At 41.8% G+C, this 24,108-nt stretch overlaps 1 protein-coding gene across 1 annotated transcript in view; it reads left to right on the forward strand.

Moving 5' to 3' along the window:
• The window catches only part of LOC148348264 (cadherin-6-like), a 67,467-nt gene extending 44,678 nt beyond the window's left edge, over window positions 1-22,789 (forward strand). Inside the window, exons 4-12 of the mRNA XM_088321890.1 lie at window positions 5,075-5,194; window positions 8,539-8,706; window positions 9,871-10,058; window positions 14,344-14,597; window positions 20,576-20,712; window positions 20,793-20,914; window positions 21,197-21,314; window positions 21,377-21,628; window positions 22,143-22,789. Of these exons, the coding sequence (XP_088178016.1) occupies window positions 5,075-5,194; window positions 8,539-8,706; window positions 9,871-10,058; window positions 14,344-14,597; window positions 20,576-20,712; window positions 20,793-20,914; window positions 21,197-21,314; window positions 21,377-21,628; window positions 22,143-22,642 (1,859 nt within the window). The 3' untranslated portion in view covers window positions 22,643-22,789. The remainder of the gene's footprint in view (window positions 1-5,074; window positions 5,195-8,538; window positions 8,707-9,870; window positions 10,059-14,343; window positions 14,598-20,575; window positions 20,713-20,792; window positions 20,915-21,196; window positions 21,315-21,376; window positions 21,629-22,142) is intronic.
• Window positions 22,790-24,108: the final 1,319 nt, after the last annotated feature.

The following is a 24,108-nucleotide window of genomic DNA, read 5'->3' on the forward strand; positions in this document are numbered from 1 at the left end:
TTGTGTTCTTCTAAAATAAATTACATAATAACTGAGATAAATCTAAAAATACATACATAAACTATAAAGTAAATATAAATCAAAATAAATCTACATTGGAAAATAATATACAGTGCATCCGGAAAGTATTCACAGCGCTTTACTTTTTCCACATTTTGTTATGTTACAGCCTCATTCCAAATTGTATTAATTTAATCTCTTATCTCAAAATTCTACACAAAATACTCTATTATGACAATGTGAAAAAAATTGTTTTTTTAACTTTTTTTTAATTAATTAAAAATAGAAAACTAAGAAATCACATTTACATAAGTATTTACAGCCTTTGCCATGAAGCTCAAAATTGAGCTCAGGTGCATCTTTTTCCACTGATCATCCTTGAGATCTTTCTACAGCTTAATTGGAGTCCACCTGCAGTAAATTCAGTTGATTGGACATGATTTGGAAAGGCGCACACCTGTCTCTATAAGGTCCCACAGTTGAGTGTGCATGTCAGAGCACAAACACCAAGCATGAAGTCAAAACAACTGTCTGTAGATCTGCAAGACAGGATTGTCTTGAGGCACAAATCTGGGGAAGGATACAGAAAAAAGCTGCTGCTTTGAAGGTCCCAATGAGCACAGTGGCCTCCATTATTCGTAAATGGAAGACATTTGGAACCACCAGGACTCTTCCTAGAGCTGGCCGGCCTTCTAAACTGAGCGATCGGGGAAGAAGGGCCTTAGTCAGGGAGGTGACCAAGAACCCGATGGTCACTCTGTCAGAGCTCCAGCGTTCCTCTGTGGAGAGAGGCGAGCCTTCCAGAAGGACAACCTTCTCTGCAGCAATCCACCAATCAGGCCTGTATGGTAGAGTGGCCAGACGAAAGCCACTCCTTAGTAAAAGGAACATGGAAGCCCGTCTGGAATTTGCCAAAAAGTACCTGAATGACTCTCAGACCATGAGAAACAAAATTCTCTGGTCAGATGAGACAAAGATTGAACTCTTTGGTGTGAATGCCAGGCGCCATGTTTGGAGGAAACCAGGCATCGCTCATCACCAGGCCAATACCATCCCTACAATGAAGCATGGTGGTGGCAGCATCACGCTGTGGGGATGTTTTTCAGCAGCAGGAACTGGCAGACTAGTCAAGATAGAAGGAAAAATGAATGCAGCAATAGATAGAGATATCCTGGATGAAAACCTGCTCCAGAGCACTCTTGACCTCAGGCTGGGGCGAAGGTTCATTTTTCAGCAGGACAACGACCCAAAGCACACAGCCAAGATCTCAAAAGATTGGCTTCAGAACCACTCCGTGAATGTCCTGGAGTGGCCCAGCCAGAGTCCAGACTTGAATCCGATCGAACATCTCTGGAGAGATCTGAAAATGGCTGTGCACAAACGTCTCCCATCCAACCTGATTGAGCTTGAGACTTATTGCAAAGAAGAATGGGCAAAACTGCCTAAAGATAGGTGTGCTAAACTTGTGGGATCATATTCAAAAAGACTTGAGGCTGTATTTGCTGTCAAAGGTGGATCAACAAAGTATTAAGCAAAGGCTGTGAATACTTGTGTAAATGTGATTTCTTAGTTTTCTATTTTTAATAAATTCACAAAAATGTAAAAAAAATACTTTCTCACATTGTCATAATGGAGTATTTTGTGTAGAATTTTGAGATAAGAGATTAAATTTATACAATTTGGAATGAGGCTGTAACATAACAAAATGTGGAAAAAGTGAAGCGCTGTGAAAACTTTTCGGATGCACTTTTTACTGGTGGTCTTAAAATATTAATCCCAATTTCCATCTACACCCGTACACCGCTCAGCATCGCACCCAAGTGTACGCACTCACCCATTACCGGCGTTCAAACTCGGATTTTTTGACCGAACAGCGAAGCAAGAATTTCTTGAAATTTTTGGTCGGACTCCGATTTGTTCGAACTGAGAGGCGGTTCCACTGTACTAGTAATATAATTTTGTAGCAACAAGCCAAGCTGTGACATCGCTGCATTAGCATCTTAGCAGGTTAGCATGTCACCGAGGTGTTGAGTACCAACTGTATTCGCCTTGAGTGCAGTGGGTGGTGCAACAGAAAAGGAAGCATGCTGTGTGTGCAGATATCTACCCACCCCTACCGCTCACCCAATCTAATTTTTCTGTGTGCTTGGCATTTTTGGCTGTTTACAGTGTGTTCTGTGGGCTTTCATCATGAAGTGTCTCAACAGTGAACATCCATTTTTCAATGAGCTTCCATATAAAGCCAGGGTCTCTAACCTTTTTGACCCAAAGAGCTCTCCAGACTCAAGCTTATTCTTTCGCGCATTTTATTTCACAGTGTGACGTTAGATGATTTGATAAAATCTATGAAATGATAATTATGGCGGAGCCTGTGTCCCATATCAATACAAAATTAAAAGTTAATAGTGTTGAGGCTCATTTTGTTATGAATAATCGTTTCAGACCAAGGTGAAAGCAAAATTCTTTTGGAAAAATGTCACCAAATACTGCAATGGAGGATATCAACGTATTTACCTTCAGTGCAGACGGTGCTGAGCAATTGAGAGAGTGCTCGCTATATATAGCTCAGTCCATTCCTACCTCTCACCCAATCAAATTGCTCTACATTCCTTCCTAGAGCTTCTGGGTAAAATGTTTGTTGGTTGGTTTAAAGCTTGTTCTGTGGCTTTTTATCATGAAGTGTCTTAACAATGATCATAAATACTCATTTTGTCGTGAATAATGGTTTAAAAACAAGGTGCAAACAAAGTTATTTTGTAAAAATATCACAAAATACTGCAATCGAGTGTGGAAAGTGTCTCAACAATGAACACAAATTGTTTAAAGGGCTTCCATATGAAATATTATTTAGCAATTTACAACAAGAACAGGGTCTTTCGGGTGACCTAAACCTGCGCCCCAGACAAAAGCTTAGTCTTCAGCACATTTATTTTTGATGATTTGATAAAAATTATGAAACGAGAATAATGCCAGAGCCCGTGTCCCTAAATCAACAAACATACCACTTTAAACTTGTCTCTTTCTTGCAATTACTCAGGATCGGTTAAACTCATTTTGACCCTTTTTTCATACATATTGGTTTCAAAACCAGATGCAAGCAGTTATTTTGTAAAAATGTCACAACATTCTGCAAACAGGGAGCCTGATGTGCTTACCTTTGGCGCAGACGGAGTAGGGCAAAAGATGGGAGGGAGTGCTTGCACTTTTTGCATAGCTCCACCCATCCCTCCCACTCATCAAATCAAATAACTAAGTTCTCTTCCGGTGTTTTGGCGTATTTACAGTTTGTTCTGTGGATTTCATCATAAGGTATCTGAACACTGAACACATATTATATAGTGAGCTGTTGTATAAAGGATTCTTTAGCATTGTACAGCCAAAACAATTTTATTTTTTTTATTTTTTTTGGTGTGACACCTTGACTGTAAATTGTAGTGAAAAACGTACCCTGTATATTCTGCAAAGTACTGCATTGCAATTCAGCTTTGGTTTGGCTTTGCGTGTATCTGAACAGAATTAAATTAAGTTTTGAACAAGATGGAGAAAATTTGCATGTAATCAAATTTGTCTCTGAGCCACAGGTACTTATAGAAAGAGCCATATATGGCTCGCGAGCCATAGGTTCCCGACCCCTGCTCTAGACTGTAGTTTGAATTGTTTCCTATATATACTGGACCAACACTTCAACTTCAAATTATGTATTTGCTTTTCAAGTGTGTCAACATACATGGAAGAATTGTGATTTTTTTGTCCGAGCCATATGTACTCATGAAAAGAGCTTTATATGGCTCGCTAGCCTTAGATTTTGGACCCTTGATATACAGTATTCATTAGCGAAGTATAGGCAACACGGGGTCTGGTGTGACACCTTGACTTCAAACTGTAATTATAATTGTGTCCTAAATATAGTGTACAAACCTGTCTTGTTACCAGTTCTACATCAGCTTTGTACGAATCAATCTCGGTTAAAAGCGTGTCAGATTGGAACAAACTAGAGGAAATTTTCATGAGCAGAATTCTCTGAAAAGTTGCCTGCCAAGCCTTAAAGTTGCCTGCCCCATTTTTCACAACTTGAAACACAATAAGACGACTAATCGTAAAAAAAAAACATTGTTGCAATGTATTAAAGATTGATCATCAGAATATACAACAGAACAACACTTTAAAATTTAGTTTATTATAAATCTACTTATAACATTCAGTGCCTGTATATGACATCGCTGTTTTCCATCTGCCATAAGTATGTACCTGTATTTACTCATCTTCATTCATGCAATCTTTGCGTAGCGTCGTCTGCTACAACCACGTGAGCTCCTCTTTCCACGATGTACGTTTACGTTTTGTAGCGTCATCAATTTCGTTAGCTTCTTTTGAATGTTTCTTCTGGGGCTGAGATTTTGGCTTGATTCCTGGTAAGGGATATGTCAGAGTGTGCAGTTCCCTCATGTGTGAGAAAATCAGCAGGACATTGTGGTTCAGCCTTTAAGCATATTTATTCCTCAACAGCAAGCAAACAAGAACACGGCTCCATTCAATACAACATGGCAATCGACAATAACAAAACAAAATATGGTGCGTGCGTAATGACGTCACACGATGGAAAACGCCTTACCGCAATACCACAAGAGCACGATTAAATTGACAAATCTTAACAATTCCGAACCACTTATCCATTTTCTTGTGTTCTGTGTGCGTCTACTTTGGAAAGTGATATGCTAATGTGCAACCTTATAACGCTCGGGAAAATCCGGAAGCACAATGTTATTCGATGCAGGCTTCTGATTGGCTGCCGAGTATGCAAATTGCCAAATGAACCGAAATTCCGAAATTTCCAAACGAACCGAAATTCTGAAATTTCCAAAACGAAGGAAGATTTTGAAATGGGAATAAAACCTTTTTTTTTGAAAAAAAAAAAAAAAAAAAATTGGGCAAAAGTTTTGTAAGTTGTACGCCCGATGTAAAAGATGTACGCCCCGGGCGTCCGGGCAGGCATTCTTTAAGACACTGCTGTTAGCAGGCTGCCCGCATTTGCTCTGCATGACTTATCGGTAAACGATGTGTATTTTGCCTGCAGGTACGCCCGTCATACAGGTGACGGCGCTGGACGCGGACGACGCCACCTACGGGAACAGCGCCAAGGTCGTTTACAGCATCCTGGAGGGACAACCTTACTTCTCCGTCGACCCCGAAACCGGTGGGTGGCGACGCCGTGTGGACGCTTTCTGTACTTTATAAATGCTGATCTTAAAATTCATATCTGATTAGCATTTATTCAATTAAAAATAGTAATAAAAGTACTACAATTGTATGCACACTAAAGGTAATATGACAGGGGGGTGGAACTTTTTGGCCAAGTGGCCGATCCTGAGGACCAATCCAATTTTGTCATTTATGAATATATATCTACGCAAACATCTACATGTTTCATTTCCTTTTAAGTCAATTGGGTGGGTGGGTGTCCTCCTTAGCCACTAGGGTTGTAGACGCTGTCACGGTTGCCATGATGCCCAATTGGCCCCGCTCACTCAGTGCTCTCACTCTTCCTTCGGCCGTCCGTCAGCGAACCGCTGCCCCGCAGGACGTGGGTTTTGACTCGGTCCCGTTTCCTGTTGGTATTTCCTGTCCGGTATTGTTCCCGTTTATTATCTCCTGTTTAATTTCGATTTCCTGTTTTGATATCCATCCTGTACGTCCCGTTGTTTAATATCGCTCTCCAGTTTAGTTCCCGTCTAGTTTGTCCTGTTTATTTTCTATATCCTGTTTTGATATCAATCCTGTCTGTCCTGTCCTCGTCGGCCTCTGGTTTCCTATCATTCCACGCCAGACTGCTGCCTAACGTGCATGACTCCCCATTTCCCGTAATATAAAAGGCTTGTGTGAGAAGCGTCACGCATTTGGGTCCTGATCCTATTCCTGTTCCTGACAGAGGCATCATTTCATGTGGTGTGTCTTGGGCTAGTACACACTGGTGGCACCCATCCCTCTCTAGGCCAAAAAATGTTTCCACCCGGTCTTGAACTTAGTGTTAAAGGCAAATTAGTTTTATCAACTTGAAACGTTTACAATTTAACAAAATTATATATAAGGTCCCAATTTTAAAGATACATTGAATAATATTATGGGACTGTATTGTCTAATACAAAGGAAAAGCAGTGCCAAAAGAGCACAGCGTAGCAGCAAGATGACAGACAAACATGGCAGTTTTTGCGACCTTTGGATATTTAAAAAAGTTAACATTGGTTTGGTACTTCATGTAGTTTTGCCCATTATTCAAATTATTTTTTTTAACTAAAATAAGGTTTATTGTACAACTAGGAGGAAATGAATATTACACACCATCCATTTAAGCGCTATATTTTATATTTTTTTGATAGTTCTGTACTATTACTCTAGTTGTATTTTTGGGTATTTTTTTAGTATTTTTGCAGTTGGATTTTTGTAGTATTTCTGTAGTATTTTTGTAGCATTAATGTAGTTTTATGTGGGAGCAATTTGGTAGTATTTTCATAGTAGAATTTTTGAAGTACATCTGACTTTAAGCACTAAATTTGATTGAGTTTTGTAGTAATTTTCTAGTATTTTTATTTAGTTATTTCAGTGGTAGTATTTTTGGTGTAGTCACACAAAGTAACAATGGGGACGTAACATTTTTTATAGTGAGGAAGGGGAACATTTTCGAAGGTCATCGATTTTACTTTAGATTTTGCTTCCTTCAGTTCACCTTGTGTTGTACTTTTTTCCTTTTTTCTTCCGACGTAGCAGTAAAACGTCCTCAATGAGGAGAAATCTAAACTTGCGCAAACGATCTTGGTAACGAGGCGCATCCATCACTCGGCGACGACCCATCCAATTAAAAGAAGGCCGAGCGCCCAATCGGGGCGCTAGCCGTGCTAGCCGCGCTAGCCGTGCTAGCGACGCAAGCTCGCGACTTCATTACGCGGCGCATAAATCTCGTGCCGGCGACGTCGTTAATTCCGCGCGACTATTTTCAGGACGTTTGATGTGAGGAACTTCATTATTTTTACGATGACGCTTCATAAAAGCGGCATGGAGTGCGCGGCGGGGGGGCGCCAACCATTTTATAACTCCATCTACGGGTTATTATTATTTTTATGAGCTGGGGTGTTCAGTTCCTGTTTTTTCTTTTTTTCAGACCGACGGCGATAAAAGAATTTCGAATCGTTGAAAGCGACCGTACGGTGAATTGTTAGCCGCCAGGAATACCAAAAACGGGTTATGAGACTGCATAATTTCCAAACTATAAGGCGCACCTAAAAAGACTCATAGTGCCAGGAACACTAATTTGCATAGTCCATTCCATTATACATTTTCGCTTTTAAAAAAAGTATTTCGACAAAATACTCCTATTTTACATACACATAAACAGCAACATTATTGACGCACTGGTGAAAAGGGGGAGAGATTGTTCAACCTACTAGAATGCACTATGCAAATCTGTGTTTCTGGCACTGAGTAAAAATAGTGTGATTATGAGATAAAATCAAATAGCTTTACATGTGTCTCCTTTGCAACAGTCAGGGTAACGGTTAAGTATCAGCGCTCTAACCACTGTTCTCTCCCTCTCTATTTATTCTGCTCCCTCTCAGTCGCTTTATTTCTTCTCTCTCTCTTGCCTGCCCTCTATTTATTCTCTGTCTCTGTCGCTTCCTCTTTTGCCTTAGTTTTTCACCCCCATCTTTTCCTACCTCTCCCACTCTGTCTTTTTCAATTCTCTTTCCCTCTCGCTTTGTCTTTCTCTCTCTTTCATGCTCTTGTTGTCTTCCTCACTTCCTCCTTGTCCCTTTTATTTCTTCTCTCTTTCTTTGTCTTTATGTCTTCTATCGAGCTGTCCCTCTTTGACTTTCAATTTCTTCTCTCATTGTTTCTCACCCTCTATGATTTTTTTTTCCGCTATTTCTTCTTTCTCTGTCTCTTTCTGCATCCCTCTCTCTTTTTATCCCTGTCTCTTTATTTGTGTCTCTCTTTTTGTCCCTCTCTCTCTCTTTGTCTCTTAAGGGATCCCAGTTCGAATCCCGGCTCGTCCGTGTTACATATCGAAGTGTCCTTGGGTAAGACACTGAACCCCTAAATACCCCCAATACGCAGGTTAGCGCCTTACATGGCTGCAAGGCCGCTATTGGGAAATGTGGAGCACATTGTAAAGCGCTTTGGGAAGTCATTGACTTGAAAAGCGCTATATAAAAAAAAATGCAGCAGATGCAGTTCTTCTCTCTCTCTCTCCGCCTTCGTCTTTCTCTATTTCTCTGTATTTTCCTATCTTCATCTCGTTCCCCTTTCTTTCTCTTTTTCTCTCTTTCTCTCTCTCACTCTTCCTCTCTTTTTCTCTTTCCTCTTTTTCCCTTTCTCTTAAAACTACTAGTCTGGCCCCAGTGATTTTTTTCCCCAACATGATATAATGATAAAATATAACGCCTCTTTAGTCTGGGATATAAACTGCTTGTAGCGGTGGCATTAAAATAATTCCAATTTCCAAACAATCCCCCCACTAAAACTATTATTTTTTTCGTTTTCCGGTAGGCGTGATCAAGACGGCACTGCCAGGGATGGACCGGGAAGTGAAGGACAAGTACCAGGTTGTGATCCAGGCCAAGGACATGGCGGGCCAGATGGGGGGTCTCTCGGGGACCACAACTGTTAGCGTTAGCTTGGCTGACGTCAACGACAACCCGCCGCGCTTCACCAAAAGTGAGTCTTGGCCGGACCACCCCCCCAAAAAACTGAGAGGGGTCTCTAAGACTTTTGATTCTCAGTAATAAACCAGGCCCAAATTTTGCTATAGAAACAAGTTGAAAGAAAGTTTTTCAAGATGTTGATTTCTCTCAGGGGACTCAATTTGGATCACAATAGACAAACCAGACACAAGACATTGAAAGGATGTCTTTTGGGGGACTACATTTGAACCATAATGATCAAACTAGACACAAGATGTTTAAAACAAGTCTTTCAGGGGAATACATTTGGACCACAGTAAACAAACTATAGAGAAAATGTTGAAAAGACTTTTGGGGGACCAAATTTTGATTATAGAAGACACAAGATGTGGAAAGACGTCTATCGGAGAATACATATGGACCAAAATAAACAAACTAAACGAAAGACATTGAAACTTTCATGAGCCTAAATTGGAACCACAAGAAATAGACAAACAATGTCTATGGAATCAAACTAGGACCACAACAGACAAAGTATTCATAAGAGACATCTTCCTGGGGATTAAATTTGGACATAAGACTTAGGGTTCAACTTAGACATAAGACGTTGAAAACACGTCTTTTGGGGACAAATCTGGACAAACTAGACACAAGATGTTAAAAAGATGCTTTTCAGGGGAATGGATTCTCAATACTATAGTTAAACTTGACACAAGACGTTTTCTGAGGTCTAAATTTGGACATTTGGACTATAATAAACAAGACATTAAAAAAGGGTCTTTCATGGGACTAAATTGGGACCAAAACTGACAATATATGTAAAATATGTCTTTTGAGGGACTAATTTAGGACCACAATAAACCAAATATACAGAAGTTGATAAGATGTCTTATTGGCGACTAAAATAGGACCACAATAGACAAACTATTCGGAAGACATTGAAAATAAGTCTTTATGGGGACTAAATTAGGATCACCAAATAGAAAAAAATGCCTTTTTGGGACTGAAAGATGTCCATATAGGAAAAAACAAAAGAAGCTCAGTTTTTGACGTCTATTTTGTGACTAAATCATGTCCAAAACGGACCCAAAATCAGACGTCCAATAGACATCTGATGCTGGACAAGCCTGCTACGTTTTGCCAATTTTGTGTCTTATGATTTTGATGTCTATGTTCTTGTTTTTGTTGTTTTCTGCAGCGTTGTACGAGTTCCGAGTGGCCGAGTCCTTGTCTCCGGGCTCGGTAGTTGGCGTTCTCCGCGCCGTGGACAACGACGTCGGCGAAAACGCCGAAATGTCCTACCGAATCGTCGGAAGCGACGCGATTGGCGTCTTCGAGGTGGCCGCCAATCGGAGCACGCAGGAGGGCGTCCTGATGCTAAAGAAGGTGAGCACAGCTAGCATGCTAGCATCATACTAGAGTTCGTTTTCTAGCAACATGCTAGCGTTCATTTGCTGCTGCATCCTCCTGCTAAGGAAGGTGTGACCAGCCAGCATGCTGGCAACATACTAGCCTTTGTTTGCTAGCAACATCTAGTGTTTATTTGATTGCTACGCCGCTGCATCCTGCAGCTAATAAAGGTGCGACCAGTTAGCAGGCTAGCAACATACTAGCTTCTGCTTGCTAGCAACTCTGCATTCATTTGCCCTCCATTACCATGGCACCGTATCAAGCCACTAATTAAGCAAGCTTGCCAAGTGGGAAAAACGTGCACACAGCTAGCTATGCTACCTTTTGTTTGGCCTCGGTTGCTGTAGCGCCGTCTCAACCCTCTCATTAAGTCATTCAATGTCGTAACGTAAAATTATTCTTTTCACAAGGCTTTTTCCTGAGTGCCAAAACATGAACATTTTTTTTTTAAACAATTCTAAAGTATCAAGTCAGTATCAAGTATCAGTACCAGTATCAAGTCTCTAGGAATGATTTCAGTTGGAAAAAACATCTCTAGATGAGAGGAGTTGCTTTGATCAGATCTTTGTCCACACATCGAGGACGTCCCCATGTCTGTTTGTTGCTTTCTGTTTCTGGCGATTAAAGTGTATTGGCGGCCCCGTATGGCTAATAGTAGAGGTAAGACCTTAGGCCCAGGCCCAGGCCCAGACCCGGCCCTAGATGTTTCCCTTCGTGGAGGATCTGGACAGCACGCACTTACTTTTACTCAAGTAATTATTTAGATGAAGAAAATGCTTACCAAACTATAAGTTTAACTCCAAATCACTAATTCTAAAGGCATTTTCATCCTCAGTTTTGGGGAAAAAGTGACACAAGCCAGAAACGGAGACAGGACCCAGTAGCGTTCGTTTACTCAGATTTATTGATAAAGAGGGAGAGCAGTGCTTACATCCACGATTTGATGATCGACGGACACGGATAGCAGGTGGCGGGAACGCGGAAGTGGCACTTCCGTGTCGAGCGAGGAAAATTGTAGACAGCAGGAATACCGGTCACTAGCCGGGATGGGAGAGCAAGGGCGGTATCGTGTTCAGAAAAGAGGTCGGCAACAGGTATCAGGCAGGAAACAGGGCAAAACAGATCGGAGGTCGGGATGGCAGATCAGGGCAGAAACGGGTCCAGAAACGAGTCGGCAACAGGTATCAGGCAGGAGAAAACAGGGCAGCAAAATGTCAGAAGGTATAAGTTTGCCTAGCTGGGAGCATAGGTTCACAAACGGTCTGACGGCTTCCACTTGAAAGCCGGGGGTTTAAAAGGAGTCTCTGAACCAATCAGCTCTCAGGGCTGTTGGCGCCAATTAGGCAGTCACAGGTGCCCTGAATCAGCAATCATGACAAAATTATGTGTGTTTTCTCCTTCCACCTATCTCACGTTTGAGGTAATTTCCACTTCTTGCTAATAGCTTTACAACCTTTCTGCTATTCGGCCAAATACTTCACTATTTGCAGCTTGTAATCTGCAGAATCTGATTTTGTTTTAGGTGCTATTTTGTTCAGTTTCACTTTCATTTGTTGCACGTTGCTGAAATGCGCACTTCGCTGCCATTTTTGGGCTGCATACTTTACTTGTGGGACTCAACCCCGAGTCAACCCCACGGCCCAAGTAAAGCTTCGTGTTTACTTTGCGGGAAAATAAAGCTTTGGGTTTATTTCGGGCTCATTTATCAAATCAAGTTAGTCCGTTGGGTTTGGGCGGGTTTAGTTTATATACCCACGGTTCGGATCAGGTTGGGCTGAATGTTTTGGGTCTGGTCTTACCTCTAGGTAGTAGGATGTAAAGTAGTATGTGAGTGAATACATGGATAAGGAGTTGTTTTCCTTCTAAAAAAAGATGAAAGTCCCATCTTAATCTTCTGGTCAGAGAGGGATGACGTTTCGTGCATGTCTACAGGAATGTGATTGCCATGGTGGCCAAAATGGTGCAAATACGTCATCGGAAAGATTGGACACATACAAGTTCTTGCAAGTTCATTTATAAGTTCAGTGTTCTTGCAATAAACTGTTCTTTTTCAAGCAAAGTACCCTTGTGCGGTATCACAAATGCAAAGAAATAAAGTTCTTCTTAAATTGCATCCTTTCCCAAAAAGCCGTTTATCTCAGATGTTTTCTTGGAAACAAGTAATTTTAAGAAACTTAGCAATGTTCAACTGTTGTTTATTAAACAATGGTAAGAGCAATTTTCTTATGAAAGATGAGCGTTCAATATATATACTGTGCATATATAGCTCCAAAACAAAAATATGTCTAATGGCCAAAATTGGCTAAACATTGTGCATTGAAGTGAGTTAAAGCAAGCTTGCCGAGTGGGAAAGAATTTGCGACCAGCTAGCATGCTAGCAACATACTAGCCTTCATTTGCTAGCTATACTGCCTTCGTTTGCCCTCTGTTTGCATGGCGCCGTCTTTAAGCTGCTAATTAAGCGAGCTTGCAAAGAGGAAAAAAAGGTGAAATCAGCTAGCTTGCTAGCATTTGTTTGCTAGCAAAACCGTGCTTGTTTGCCCTCCGTTGCCCTCCGTTGCCCTCCGTTACCCTCCGTTGCCCTCTGTTGCTGTGGCTCTGAGTCAAGCTGGTAATTAAGTTAGATTGTCGAGTGTGAAATAAGGTGCGGCCAGCTAGCTTGCTAACAACATGCTAGCGTTTGTCTGCTAGAAGAGGCACGTTTGTTTGCCCTCCGTTGCCATGACAACCTCAGAAGTCGCTAATTCAGTGAGCCTGCCGAGTGGGAAACAAGGTGCGACCAGATAGCATGGTAGCAACATACTAGCCTTCGCTTGCTGGCAATGCTCCTTTCGTTTGCCCTTCGTTGCCCTCAGTTGCCGTGGCGCTGTCCCAAGCTGCTAATTTAGTGAGTCTGCTGAGTCTGAAATAAGGTGCGACAAGCTAGCATGCTAGCAATGCTGCCTTCGTTTGGCCTCCGCTTGCATGGCACCGTCTTCAAGCTGCTCATTAAGTGAGCTTGCAAAGTGAGAAAGAAGATGCAACCATCTGGCTTGCTAGCAACATGCTAGCACTCACTTGCTAGCAAACTGCGCTTGTTTGCCCTCCGTTGCCCTCTGTTGCCGTGGCTCTGTGTCAAGCTGGTATTTGAGTTAGCTTGTCGAGTGTGCTAACCACATGCTAGCATTCGTCTGCTAGTAGAGGCGCCTTTCGTTTGCCATCCGTTGCCATGACGACGTCTGAAGTCGCTAATTAAGTGAGCTTGCCGAGTGGGAATAAGTCCCATCTGGAGCCCAAAAGATGCCAAATGGAGCTTGTTCCAACAGCATTGCTAGCTAACCTCCGCCAGGAAGCTAGCAATTTGGGTTCCAAAATTTAGCCAAGAGAAAAAAAGGGAGATTTTGACAGTTTCAAATGTGATACTACAGAAATTCATGAGTAAGTTTCACATGTAATTATAAATAAATATACATGCACGCGTGTGTGTTTCAGATTTATTTTCATATTTGTTAAAACTATATTTGTTTTTTAAAAAACAAAAATGAAAGGAACTTTGCATATTGTTTGGTGCAGCCTAGCTGTAAAAACGATATGGAAAAAAAACATTGAACTGAACAATTTTTTAAATATTCGGAGCTCGAGACATTTGTATATATTTTAGGGAAACCTGTCCTTTTGCTTTTTTTTCTCTCTATTCTCTTTTTATTCTTTACTTTTTTCCTTTTTCATTGTTTTTCTCCTTTCTTCTTTATTTTCTCCCCTTTTTCTTGCTTTTTTTTTCTTCTTCATTTTTATTATTTCTCTTTTTCTTTTCCCCTTTTTATCCTTTCTGTTTTCTGTTTTTTCTTTTTCTTTCTTTTGTCATTCTTTTTTCTTATTTCTCTTTATTTTCAATTTTTATCTGTCCCTTTTTCATTTTCTTCATTTCTCTTTTTCTTCCTTTATTTTCTTCTTTTTTCTTTCTTCCCTCAAAACATGTTTGCTTTTTGGTCACTTAGAGTCTCCGTAGTTAGTATTCTCCCTTGTGCTTTTTAGCACCCTTTCTCAGTTGGTTAAATATTATGCAATGTCCCTTCAATGTAAATTAGGCTAGCTCAGAAATATTTTTTTCCTGCAATAAATAAATTATTTTAAAAAAATCTCGTATTATCATATATTTACCATTTTCATTTTGCATATGTTGCCGCTGGCCATAGTTTTCCCACCTCTGACATAGAACAAAATAAAACTTGGCATTTTCTAAAGGTGTGTTATTTTCATTTTTTGTTTTTGTTCTTTCTAGCCGCTGGACTTTGAGCGCAAGCGTCAGTTCAGTTTACGAGTGCAAGTGGAGAACGTCCACGTGGACGGCCGTTTTTTGTCTTCGGGGCCCTTCAGGGATGAAGCGTCCGTCAAGGTGACGGTGGAGGACGTGGACGAGCCGCCTGTCTTCGAACGCAACGCGTACGTCATGGAAGTGCGCGAGGACGCTGCCGTTCGCACCCTCATCGGCGCAGTCGCCGCGTCCGACCCCGACGCCAAAAGAAGCCCCGTCAGGTGAGTCTTTATCCAGGGGGAAAATATCCTATTTTTTCGTATATGACGTACACCCCTTGAAAATCGTCCCATTTTTCATACAAGCCTGCATGGCCGATAGAAGATTGGACTGGGCTGCTTAGAGTGGTCAGTGGTCAGGAGCTGCAGTACCCAATTTATTCTCCACAAAAGCAGACCAAATGAAAACAGATGTTTATCGATTTTGTTGGTATTTAATGTAAGTGTCTTAATACTAATGCTTTGTCTAGGCTGCGCCAGACCTTCCCCTGGCACAAGAAATCTATCCAGCGCATAAAAATAAGTGCTTGTAGGTAAAAGCCTCTTGGGTTCCCATGGCGGTGTTTTAAATGCGGTATTTTGTAGTCCGTGTCGAAGTTGCACAAAGTTGAGTAAAGTGAGTACAGTTTTTCCAAAACCGTCTCTTTAGGATCTTTCTACTTCTAAGCGAGCCTTCAGGTTATTTTTGTTGCTTTCATCCATATATCAACAATTGTTATTTAACATTATGCACACAATGACTTAAAGAAGCAAAAAATGAAAACATATACCAAGATAAAAAGAAGGAAAAAGCTAATAAAAAAGAAACAAATGGAGAAAAGGAAAGAAAGAAAATTAAAAAAAATCAAGAAAAATAAGAAAATGGGAAAAAGTACCAAATAAAAGCTTGGAAAAAAAATTAAGAAACAAATAATAGAAAAAAAGGAAAATAGAAAGCAAAAGGAGAAAAAAGGCAAATTAAGTAAGTAGTAAAAAAGCTAGGGAAAAAATAAACAATGTGACAAAAAATAAATGAAAGGGGATTGAAAACAAAAACGCGGACAAAGAAGGGTCAGCAAGATGTAGTTTTATTCAGGTTTTGGACATGTTTGAAAATGATTTGGCTGCCACACTTGGGATTGATGTTTCTTACCATAGTTTCCAGTTATGCTCTCAGACTTTTTGTGAACGCTGTAAGCTGTGGAAGATTGCAGGAAATATTGCTTGACACCAAACCTAGCTAAAGACGATCGCAGAGGCTTCAAGTACAAGTGTGTACAATTTCACCTAAATCTTGTACAATTTTCCTCAAGAGTGTCAATAGGCGGTGCTGCAGCACCTGCGTTATTTAAGGTATCGAAAAATCCAAACGCAAACATTCATGGAGGCCTGAAAATGTCAAAATGTGTGTGGCAGCTGCAGAGGGACGTGACTTTCTGGAGTTTTGGTGTAAGGGGGGGCGGGAGGTGCAGTTGGGGGGTCACTTCAGCACTTCAGCTTACATTTTTCATTTTACGATGCGTTAGGGGAAGGGGGGGCGGTTCTCAAGGTTGAAGTTCCTGCACTTTATTGCGAGTGTCAAATATGATATCATTCTCTTTTATCGGCCATCAGCGAGTAGCCCCTGGCATTCGGGTATGATGGGGGGGCAGGAGGTGGTTCTACGACTTCCTAGAGCAGCAGGCAGGGGTAATGGCAGCAGGGGGAGGCAGGGGGGGTCTCCATCCCTCCCACCGCCTTATCTTTATTTTTACGAGGGCATCAAGAAGCGACTTTGAAAATGTCATTTTTGCAGCAGCTAAGTCGAAGTCGAAAAAAATTGCCTCTGGCAAGACAGAAGCGTTAGCACTTCTTCCACCGGATGAAATCTAGCGGATTTATTTATTTGGGTGAACGTAATAAACAAAGGTTTTACGGTAAAGTATATAAACAGTATTTGTGCAATAGTAGAATGTGACATTGAAACACTGAATGCAACAGGAATCAAACCCGGGTCGCTCATGGAATCATGAGGGCGGCATCATTTTTTATTTTATTTTAAATATTCACCTCAAAGGCTTATCTTTGTAAATCTCATATCATCTCCTCTCATTAGCTGCACCGCTTATCCTCAGTAGGGTCGCAGGGGTGCTGGAGCCCATCCCAGCCATCATCGGGCAGTGGGCAGGGGACACCCTGAACTGGTTGCCAGCCAATCGCAGGGCACACAGGAACAGAGAACTCGCTCGCTAATTCACACCTAGGGACAATTTGGAACGGCCAATTCACCTGAAATGCATGGTTTTTTGGAATGTGGGAGGAAACCGGAGTGCCCGGAGGAAACCCACGCAAGTACGAAGAGAACATACAAACCCCGCACAGCAAGTCTGGTAGCTGGATTTGAACCCACACAGGAGGTTCCCAAAACCTTAGAACTGTGCCGCACACGCGCTAACCACTGCGCCGCCGACTTTTTTAACAAATAAAAAGCGAAAAAGTGGGTGTCCAAAATTATTCAGCCACTTCACTTTCAGTGCAGGACACTCTGTCCAGAAGTTCAGTGAGGATCTCTGAATAATTCAATGTTGATCTAAATGACTAACGATGATAAATGGAATCCACCTGAGTGTAATCAAGTCTCTGTACACCTGCTGGGTGACTGTAATCTCAGAGGTCTGTTTAAGGCACAGAGAGCATCGTGAAGAACGAGGAACACACCAGGCAGGTCTGAGACACTGTTTTATAAAACTGAAATTACAGTTTTACATCATAATGTTTGAAGGCAAAAGGTCACAAAGTTCAAGGGGGCCAAAAAGTTTTGCAAGCCACTGTATTAACTTATGCATTTATTTATTCATTCATCTCTCCGTTTACTTATCAATTCATGTATCTAATTGTTTATTATATATGTATCAGTCATTTATCTATTTCTTCCTCCATCCATCATTTTATTTTTTCATTTATCGGTTCATTTTTCTATGCATTTATTTTTTTCATCCAATCATTAATCGATGCATGTATTTATCAATTTATTCATTTACTTGCTTAATTATGTATTTGTCCATTTATCTATCCTTTTATTGATTCGTCTTTCTATGTACTTATTTTTCTATTTATTACTCAATGCATTTTTGGATCTATTTTTTATGCCTCTAGCCTTTCACTTATCAATTCATATCTTTTTGATTTATCTATCTGCATATTCATTAACTCATCTGTGTATTTATTCATCGATGTATCATTTTTTTATGGATCCATTCATTTATTACTGTATTGATTTTGAAGCAGGTGAGCTTGTTTTGACATCGAAGAAAAAAGCCAAAACGAATCCTTTTCCGCTGTTTCTGGAAAGTGCAAATGTATATTTGGTATTTTCTGCGAGTACAAAAGACGAAAACGGAATGATTTGTTGCCGAGCGAGTGTTCGGTAATTGAAGCGTCCACGTCGCGATTTGTGTTTAAGTGTTGATGAAGTCTTTTCTTTTTTTTTTTTCCCGCTCCACTCTGACTTGTAAAAAAACAAATTATGGCAACGTGGTCTATTTTTCATGCAAACAAAATCCATTTTTTTTCTTATAATAAGTTTCTTCTTGCTTGGAAAATCGCAAGTCGGGAAAAGTGAGCTGCTGTGAATCCTGTTCAAAAGAAAACACTGTCTTCCAGAGGACGACATTTCTACTATCAATAGACTAAATGGACATAAGATGTTAAAAATATGTTTTTTTTCTCACTACATTTGGAGAACAATAGATAAATTAGACACAAGACGTTAAAACTACATCTTTTAGGGGACAACATTTAGACTCCAATGAAAAACCATGACACAGGACTCTTATAAGATGTCATTTTGGGGACTAGACAAGTTAGACACAAGATGTGTAAAAGATGATTTTGGGGACTAAATTAGGACAGCAATACAAAAACTGGACAACAGACTCTGATAAGGCGACTTTTTGGCTACTTCATCTAGATTACAAAGGACACAAGACGTTGAAAAGACGTCTTTCGGAGGACAACTAGGACCGCAAACAAAAGACAGACACAAAATATTAAAACGATGTCTTTTGAAGGACAACTAGGATCACAAAGGACAAACTACACACAAGACGTTAAAACTACATCTTTCAGGGGACAACATTTAGACTCCAATGAAAACCCATGACACAGGACTCTTACAAGATGTCTTTTTGGGTACTAGAAAACTAGACACAAGAAGTGTAAAAGATAATTTTGGAGACTAAATTTGGACAGCAATACAAAAACTGGACAACAGACTCTGAAAAGGCAACTTTTTGGAGACTTCATTTGGACTACAAAAGACGCAAGACGTTGACGCGACGTAATTCGGAGGACAACTAGTACCGCAAACAACGACAACAAACGACACAAGATGTTAAAACAATGTCTTTTGGGGGACAACTAGGATCACAAAGGACAAACTAGACTCACGACGTTATTTACATTTGGGATACAAGAAAGAAAATAGACACAAGATGTGGGTATTGGTAAGATATCTTTTAAAGGAACCTAGACATATGCAGTTTAAAAAACGTCTTTCAGGGGCTAAACTGGAACTGAAGTATACAAACTAGACACAAGACTGCAAGAACATCTTTAAGAAGATTATATTTGGACCACAACAAACTAGACACAATCTGTTGAAAGGTTTTTTTTTGGGGGACTAGATTTTTGGAATAGACAAACTAGGAAAGAGACATTGAAAATTAAGTATTCGGAGGACTACATTCTGACCAAAATAGAAAAACTAGACAACACACTTTGAAAATACATCTTTCAGGGGACTATATTTAGACCTGAAAGAACAACATAGACACAAGGCGTTGAAATGTCTTTTGTGGACTAAATTTAGACCACAATAGACAAACTTGACAAGAGACTTTAAAAATATGTGCCTATGGAGGCTAAATTCTAAACACAATAGGCAAAGTAGAAGCAACAAGTTAAAAAATGACGTCTTTTTGTGGACTAAACTTGGACCACAACAAACGAAACACACCCGATGTTGAATAGATTTCTTTTTCTGGACTACATTAGGACCACAGTAGACAATACAGACAAAATATATTGAAAAAAACGTCTTTTTCTGGACTGAATTAGGACCACAATGGAGAAAATGGTCACAAGACGTTGAAAAGACATCTTTCAGGGGACAAAAGTTTGACCACAGTAGACAACCTAGAGACAAGAGGTTGTAAAGATATATTGCAGTGAAATGAATTAGGACCACGACGAACAAAGTAGATAAAAGACATGGATCTCTTTTTGGGGACTAAATTAGAAACACAAAATACAAATGAGACATTGAAAAGACTTCTTTCAAGGGATTAAATAAGGACCACAATGGAAAAAATACACAAATTACTTGAAAAGATGACATTTGGACAACAAAGTAGACTCAAGTACAAAAAAATTAGAAAAAAATATACAGTAGCACGTTGCCTATGTGGTTAGATTGAGCTTGAGTTTGACTCGGCATTAACCCAGATGAGTTGGGCTGGATCAAACGCGTTCACCATGTCCCAAATGAGGGTAACCCGGCCTCGCCGATCGGAAACTACAACCTCGGCGAACTCCTGTCATTCACAATTCCAGGGTCGGATGCCGAAGACTTTGGGTTTCTGAGGCGCGCTCCATATCTGCTTTTACTGTCGCTAGCCATATTTTTAGCTGGCCTTCTCTCATTTTCTTCCAGGAGGGAAGAGCGACTGAGTTGACTAGCTGGCGAGAGATTTCTTCTTGTGAGTGGCGAAGGACGTGACCTAACCACCGAATCCTCCTTTTGAGGAGAGTGGCCTCAAAACTAGAATTGTCACAACTACCCGAAAAACCATATTCGTGATTTGGTCAATCAGCTGTATATTGGAGTTCTGTCTGAGCCAGTACATGTTGAAGGCTTCAAAGCGTTGAATTTCTTTCTTGCGGAGTGGCCATCTTTTGCAACCGTAGAATAGGATAAAGTTAATGAGTGCTTGGAAGATCCTCCGTTTGATCTCCTTACGAGACCAGAGGCAGCAATATGTGGTTAGCCTCATAGCCTAATTTTTAACATCCTTGCCGAGACCCTTGGCCATATGCCTGTTATGAACACATACAGGCATAGGCAATTCTGCCTTTGACTAGGAGTCATTGGCTAGGAAGTTGTCATTGACGTTTCTGCATTTTGCCACCTCAAACTCCGCCTACCTTCCTCCCAATTGGCTAACCCCGACTTGGATCCTCAGGTACTCCATCAACCGTCGCACGGACATGGACCGCATTTTCGACGTTCACGCAGTCAACGGTTCTGTTTTCTTGTTACGGGAACTGGACCGCGAAGAGAACGCTTGGCACAACATCTCGGTAGTAGCGTCCGAATTCAGTGAGTACCCGCCACAAACGTCGTTTTGGACTGAGGGAGGGGCTTAACCCTAGCCCTAAAATGTGTTTTTTTTTTTTCAGACAACTTGCAGCAGGCAAATCACGTGCCGGTCTACATCAGAGTTCTGGATGTGAACGACAACGCGCCTACCTTTGCCACCAATTACGAGACCTTTGTGTGTGAAAACGCTAAAGCCAATCAGGTGAGGGGGGCAGGGTGAAGTTCTTATTGTGGTTACATATATAATTCATCTAAACCTTAGGGAAATTCCCATTTTGGATGTGATAACAAGTTTCAGCGTTAGCTTCAATTTAGTTTTAGTTAGTTCTGTAAAATTGTGCATTTTTTGAAAACTATTAGAATTTGTCTTTTTTCTGAGCATATAACAGAAAAAAACTCGAAAAACATGACAAAAAGAAGTGTACTCAAGATTGAGCCTTGAGGAATGCATCGGTCTTCTAACCAGTGTTATTTACGGCTGCAGAGAATCCAGACGATCAGTGCCACAGATCCAGACGAGCCCATCGGAGGACATCGTTTTTCTTTTAGTCTGGCCCAGGACGACACCGGCAAGGCAAACTTCTCAGTCCGGGACAATAAAGGTCCGCCGCTTACCGCACTATTCGGAAAGCTAGCCGGTGCTGACAGTGCTGCTGCGTTTCAGACAACACGGCGTGGATCCTGACGCGCAGAAACGGCTACAGCAGCCTGCTGAAGAGTGTCCACCACGTGGCGGTTGTCATCTCAGATGGCGGCCAGCCAGTGCGCAGCAGCACTGGTACCTTGACGGTTCGAGTATGCACCTGCGACCGCGATGGCAACATGAAGCTGTGCAACGCCGAGGCACTGAGCGCCAGGGCCGGCCTCAGCACAGGGGCGCTGGTGGCCATCTTGCTCTGCGTCATAATTCTGCTCTGTAAGTACCTACGGTAGAACCAAAACTAAAACCATAGGGGGAGACGGGGGCAGAACCAGGGATGAACCAGGGCAAACATACGGACCCAGAAACAACGGACCCAGGGCAATAAGTAGGGGGGAACTGGGGTCAGAGACAGAGGCAGAACCAAGGGAAAATCTAAGGGCATAAACAAATAAAACTAGGGGCAGAAATGGGGGAAGAACCGTGGGTTGAACTGAAACTGAGGTCAAAACCAAGGTCGTAAACATAAGGAAAACCATGAGAACTGGGGCCAGAACCAGGGATAAACACAAGGGCAGAAACAAAGGAACAGGTGACAGAAATGGGGTAGAAACTGAGGCAGAAGAGAAGTCAAGGCCAGGGTCAGAAATGGGCAGAACCAGGACATCAACCGAGGGCATAGAATAGGGAAAAGTCGGGTGCAGAACTTAGGTTAAATCTGTGCACAAAAATAGGGATAAATGTGGTCATTCCAACGCTCTGTTTTGAGTTTTTGGCCTTTCACCTGCAGTGATCGTGGTCCTTTTCGCCGCTCTGAGGAGGCAACGCAAGAAGGAGCCGCTGATCATCTCCAAGGAGGACGTCCGCGACAACGTGGTGAGCTATAATGACGAGGGCGGCGGCGAGGAGGACACGCAAGCCTTCGACATCGGCACGCTGCGTAACCCCGAAGCAGTGGAGGATGGCAAACTCCGGAGGGACATCGCGCCCGAGGCCTACTACCCGCCGGCCCGCCAACCGCCCGCACTCCCTGCTGGCACCCACGGCGACGTAAGAGACTTCATCAACCAGAAGGTCCAGGACAACGACACCGACCCCACGGCGCCCCCTTATGACTCGCTGGCTACGTACGCTTACGAAGGCGGCGGCTCCCCTGCGCAGTCGCTTAGCTCTTTGGGCTCGGCCGCTAGCGAAGGCGAACAGGACTACAACTACCTGAGCGAATGGGGGCCGCGCTTCAGGAAACTGGCCGACATGTACGGAGCCGACGACAGCGACCGGGATTCTTAACGGGACGGCCGCAAACAAACTCCGGACGTTGGTGCCGCGCCTGTTCCGGTCTTAGGTCGGGGGTGTCCAAACTGATGTTCGAAACAGGACACCGCCGTCCTGTTTACTTCTGTCGAAGGATTTTTGGTCAGGATTTTCGGGACGATTTTTTTTGAAATTATTTTGTTCCTTTTTGCTACTGAACACCAAGAAAACCTCCGTTTTGACATTGTTCTGTACATAGGTCTTTTTCAACGGATTGAGCCGTGAAAGTGTTACGACTCGCAAATTGCTTTTGCCTTCCCCGTTGTGAAATTTCTTTCTCCACACAAGCCGAGAGAACGAAGGTCATTGAAAAGCTGCGTCAAGGTCGGATTTGTAAACGATTATCGAAAATGCGAGTTGAGCTTGGCCTCGTTTCGCTTTTCTGAATGCAGAATCTATTCGAGCGCCTCCAAATTAAAAAACTGTCCTTGGCCTTGATCAGAACGTTTAGCAAAGAACATCAAAATGTTCCATTTTCTATTTTACTGAATAGCTTCAGAACAAAACAGGTTTGGACACCCCCACGCTGGGTTCTCGGGGTGTCGGCTCGCAAATATCTAGCAATGTTTTTTTTTTTTTTTTGGTTCACTCGCCGAGCGTCGACATTTTGGTCCGTGTTTGGCTGCTAAACTCCTGCTGCGTTTCTTGTGACCCTCTGCTTGTATAAGTCTCGATACCGTGCAACACACTGTACAGATACTACTTTCCTTGTCGTCTTCTCACGGCACCCCCTGGAGGGCAAACCTCGCCAACTGACAGGAAACCGGAGAAGGAAAATTCCCTTTTGGTCTCACTTGAATCCAAAAAGTTTTTCGTTTGTAAAATTTGAGCTGTGGAGTCTCATTATTGATGTCAAAAACAAACTTGGGTTATTGATATATATACAATTACACTAAGTCTCATCAGATCGCCGGACGTTGCCAGTGAAAGAAGTTTTTGCCTTAGTCCGACTTTTCCTCAAGTGGATCGGACGGGACTTTTCTGCCGAAGACGGCGCTTGGACTTGTTTTTGACAATGACAAACCCGAAAGACAGCAAATGGCGCCCCCTGGCCTGCAGGCGTCAAAGTATTGGCAGCACCAGCCGGCAAATTCAGTTTCACTTGAATTTAAAAGTTTTTCGGTTGGAGAATCTAATGTGTGGAGTCTTTTAAACGTCGTAAAAAATACTCGGATTTCACACTAAAATGTATTACTATAAATACAATGAAACGTATCAGACCGCAGTTGCAATTGAAAGAAGCAAGAAGAACCTTTGCTCAAGTGGATTGGCCAAATCATTTTTCAAAAGACATAGCCCACAACTCAGGACAAGATGTCGAAACTTGGACTTGTTTTTAGTCCAATGTCCCCATACAAGGCCCAAAACGATCTGTGAGAACCCGAGCAGAAAAAGAAAAATCTGTTTTCTGGCGTCCACCATGGTTTTGAGGCTAAAAGTGT

The sequence above is a fragment of the Urocampus carinirostris genome, chromosome 18, assembly GCF_059441175.1.
Source record: "Urocampus carinirostris isolate Australia breed hairy pipefish chromosome 18, RoL_Ucar_1.0, whole genome shotgun sequence".
Taxonomy (NCBI): Eukaryota; Metazoa; Chordata; class Actinopteri; order Syngnathiformes; family Syngnathidae; genus Urocampus; species Urocampus carinirostris.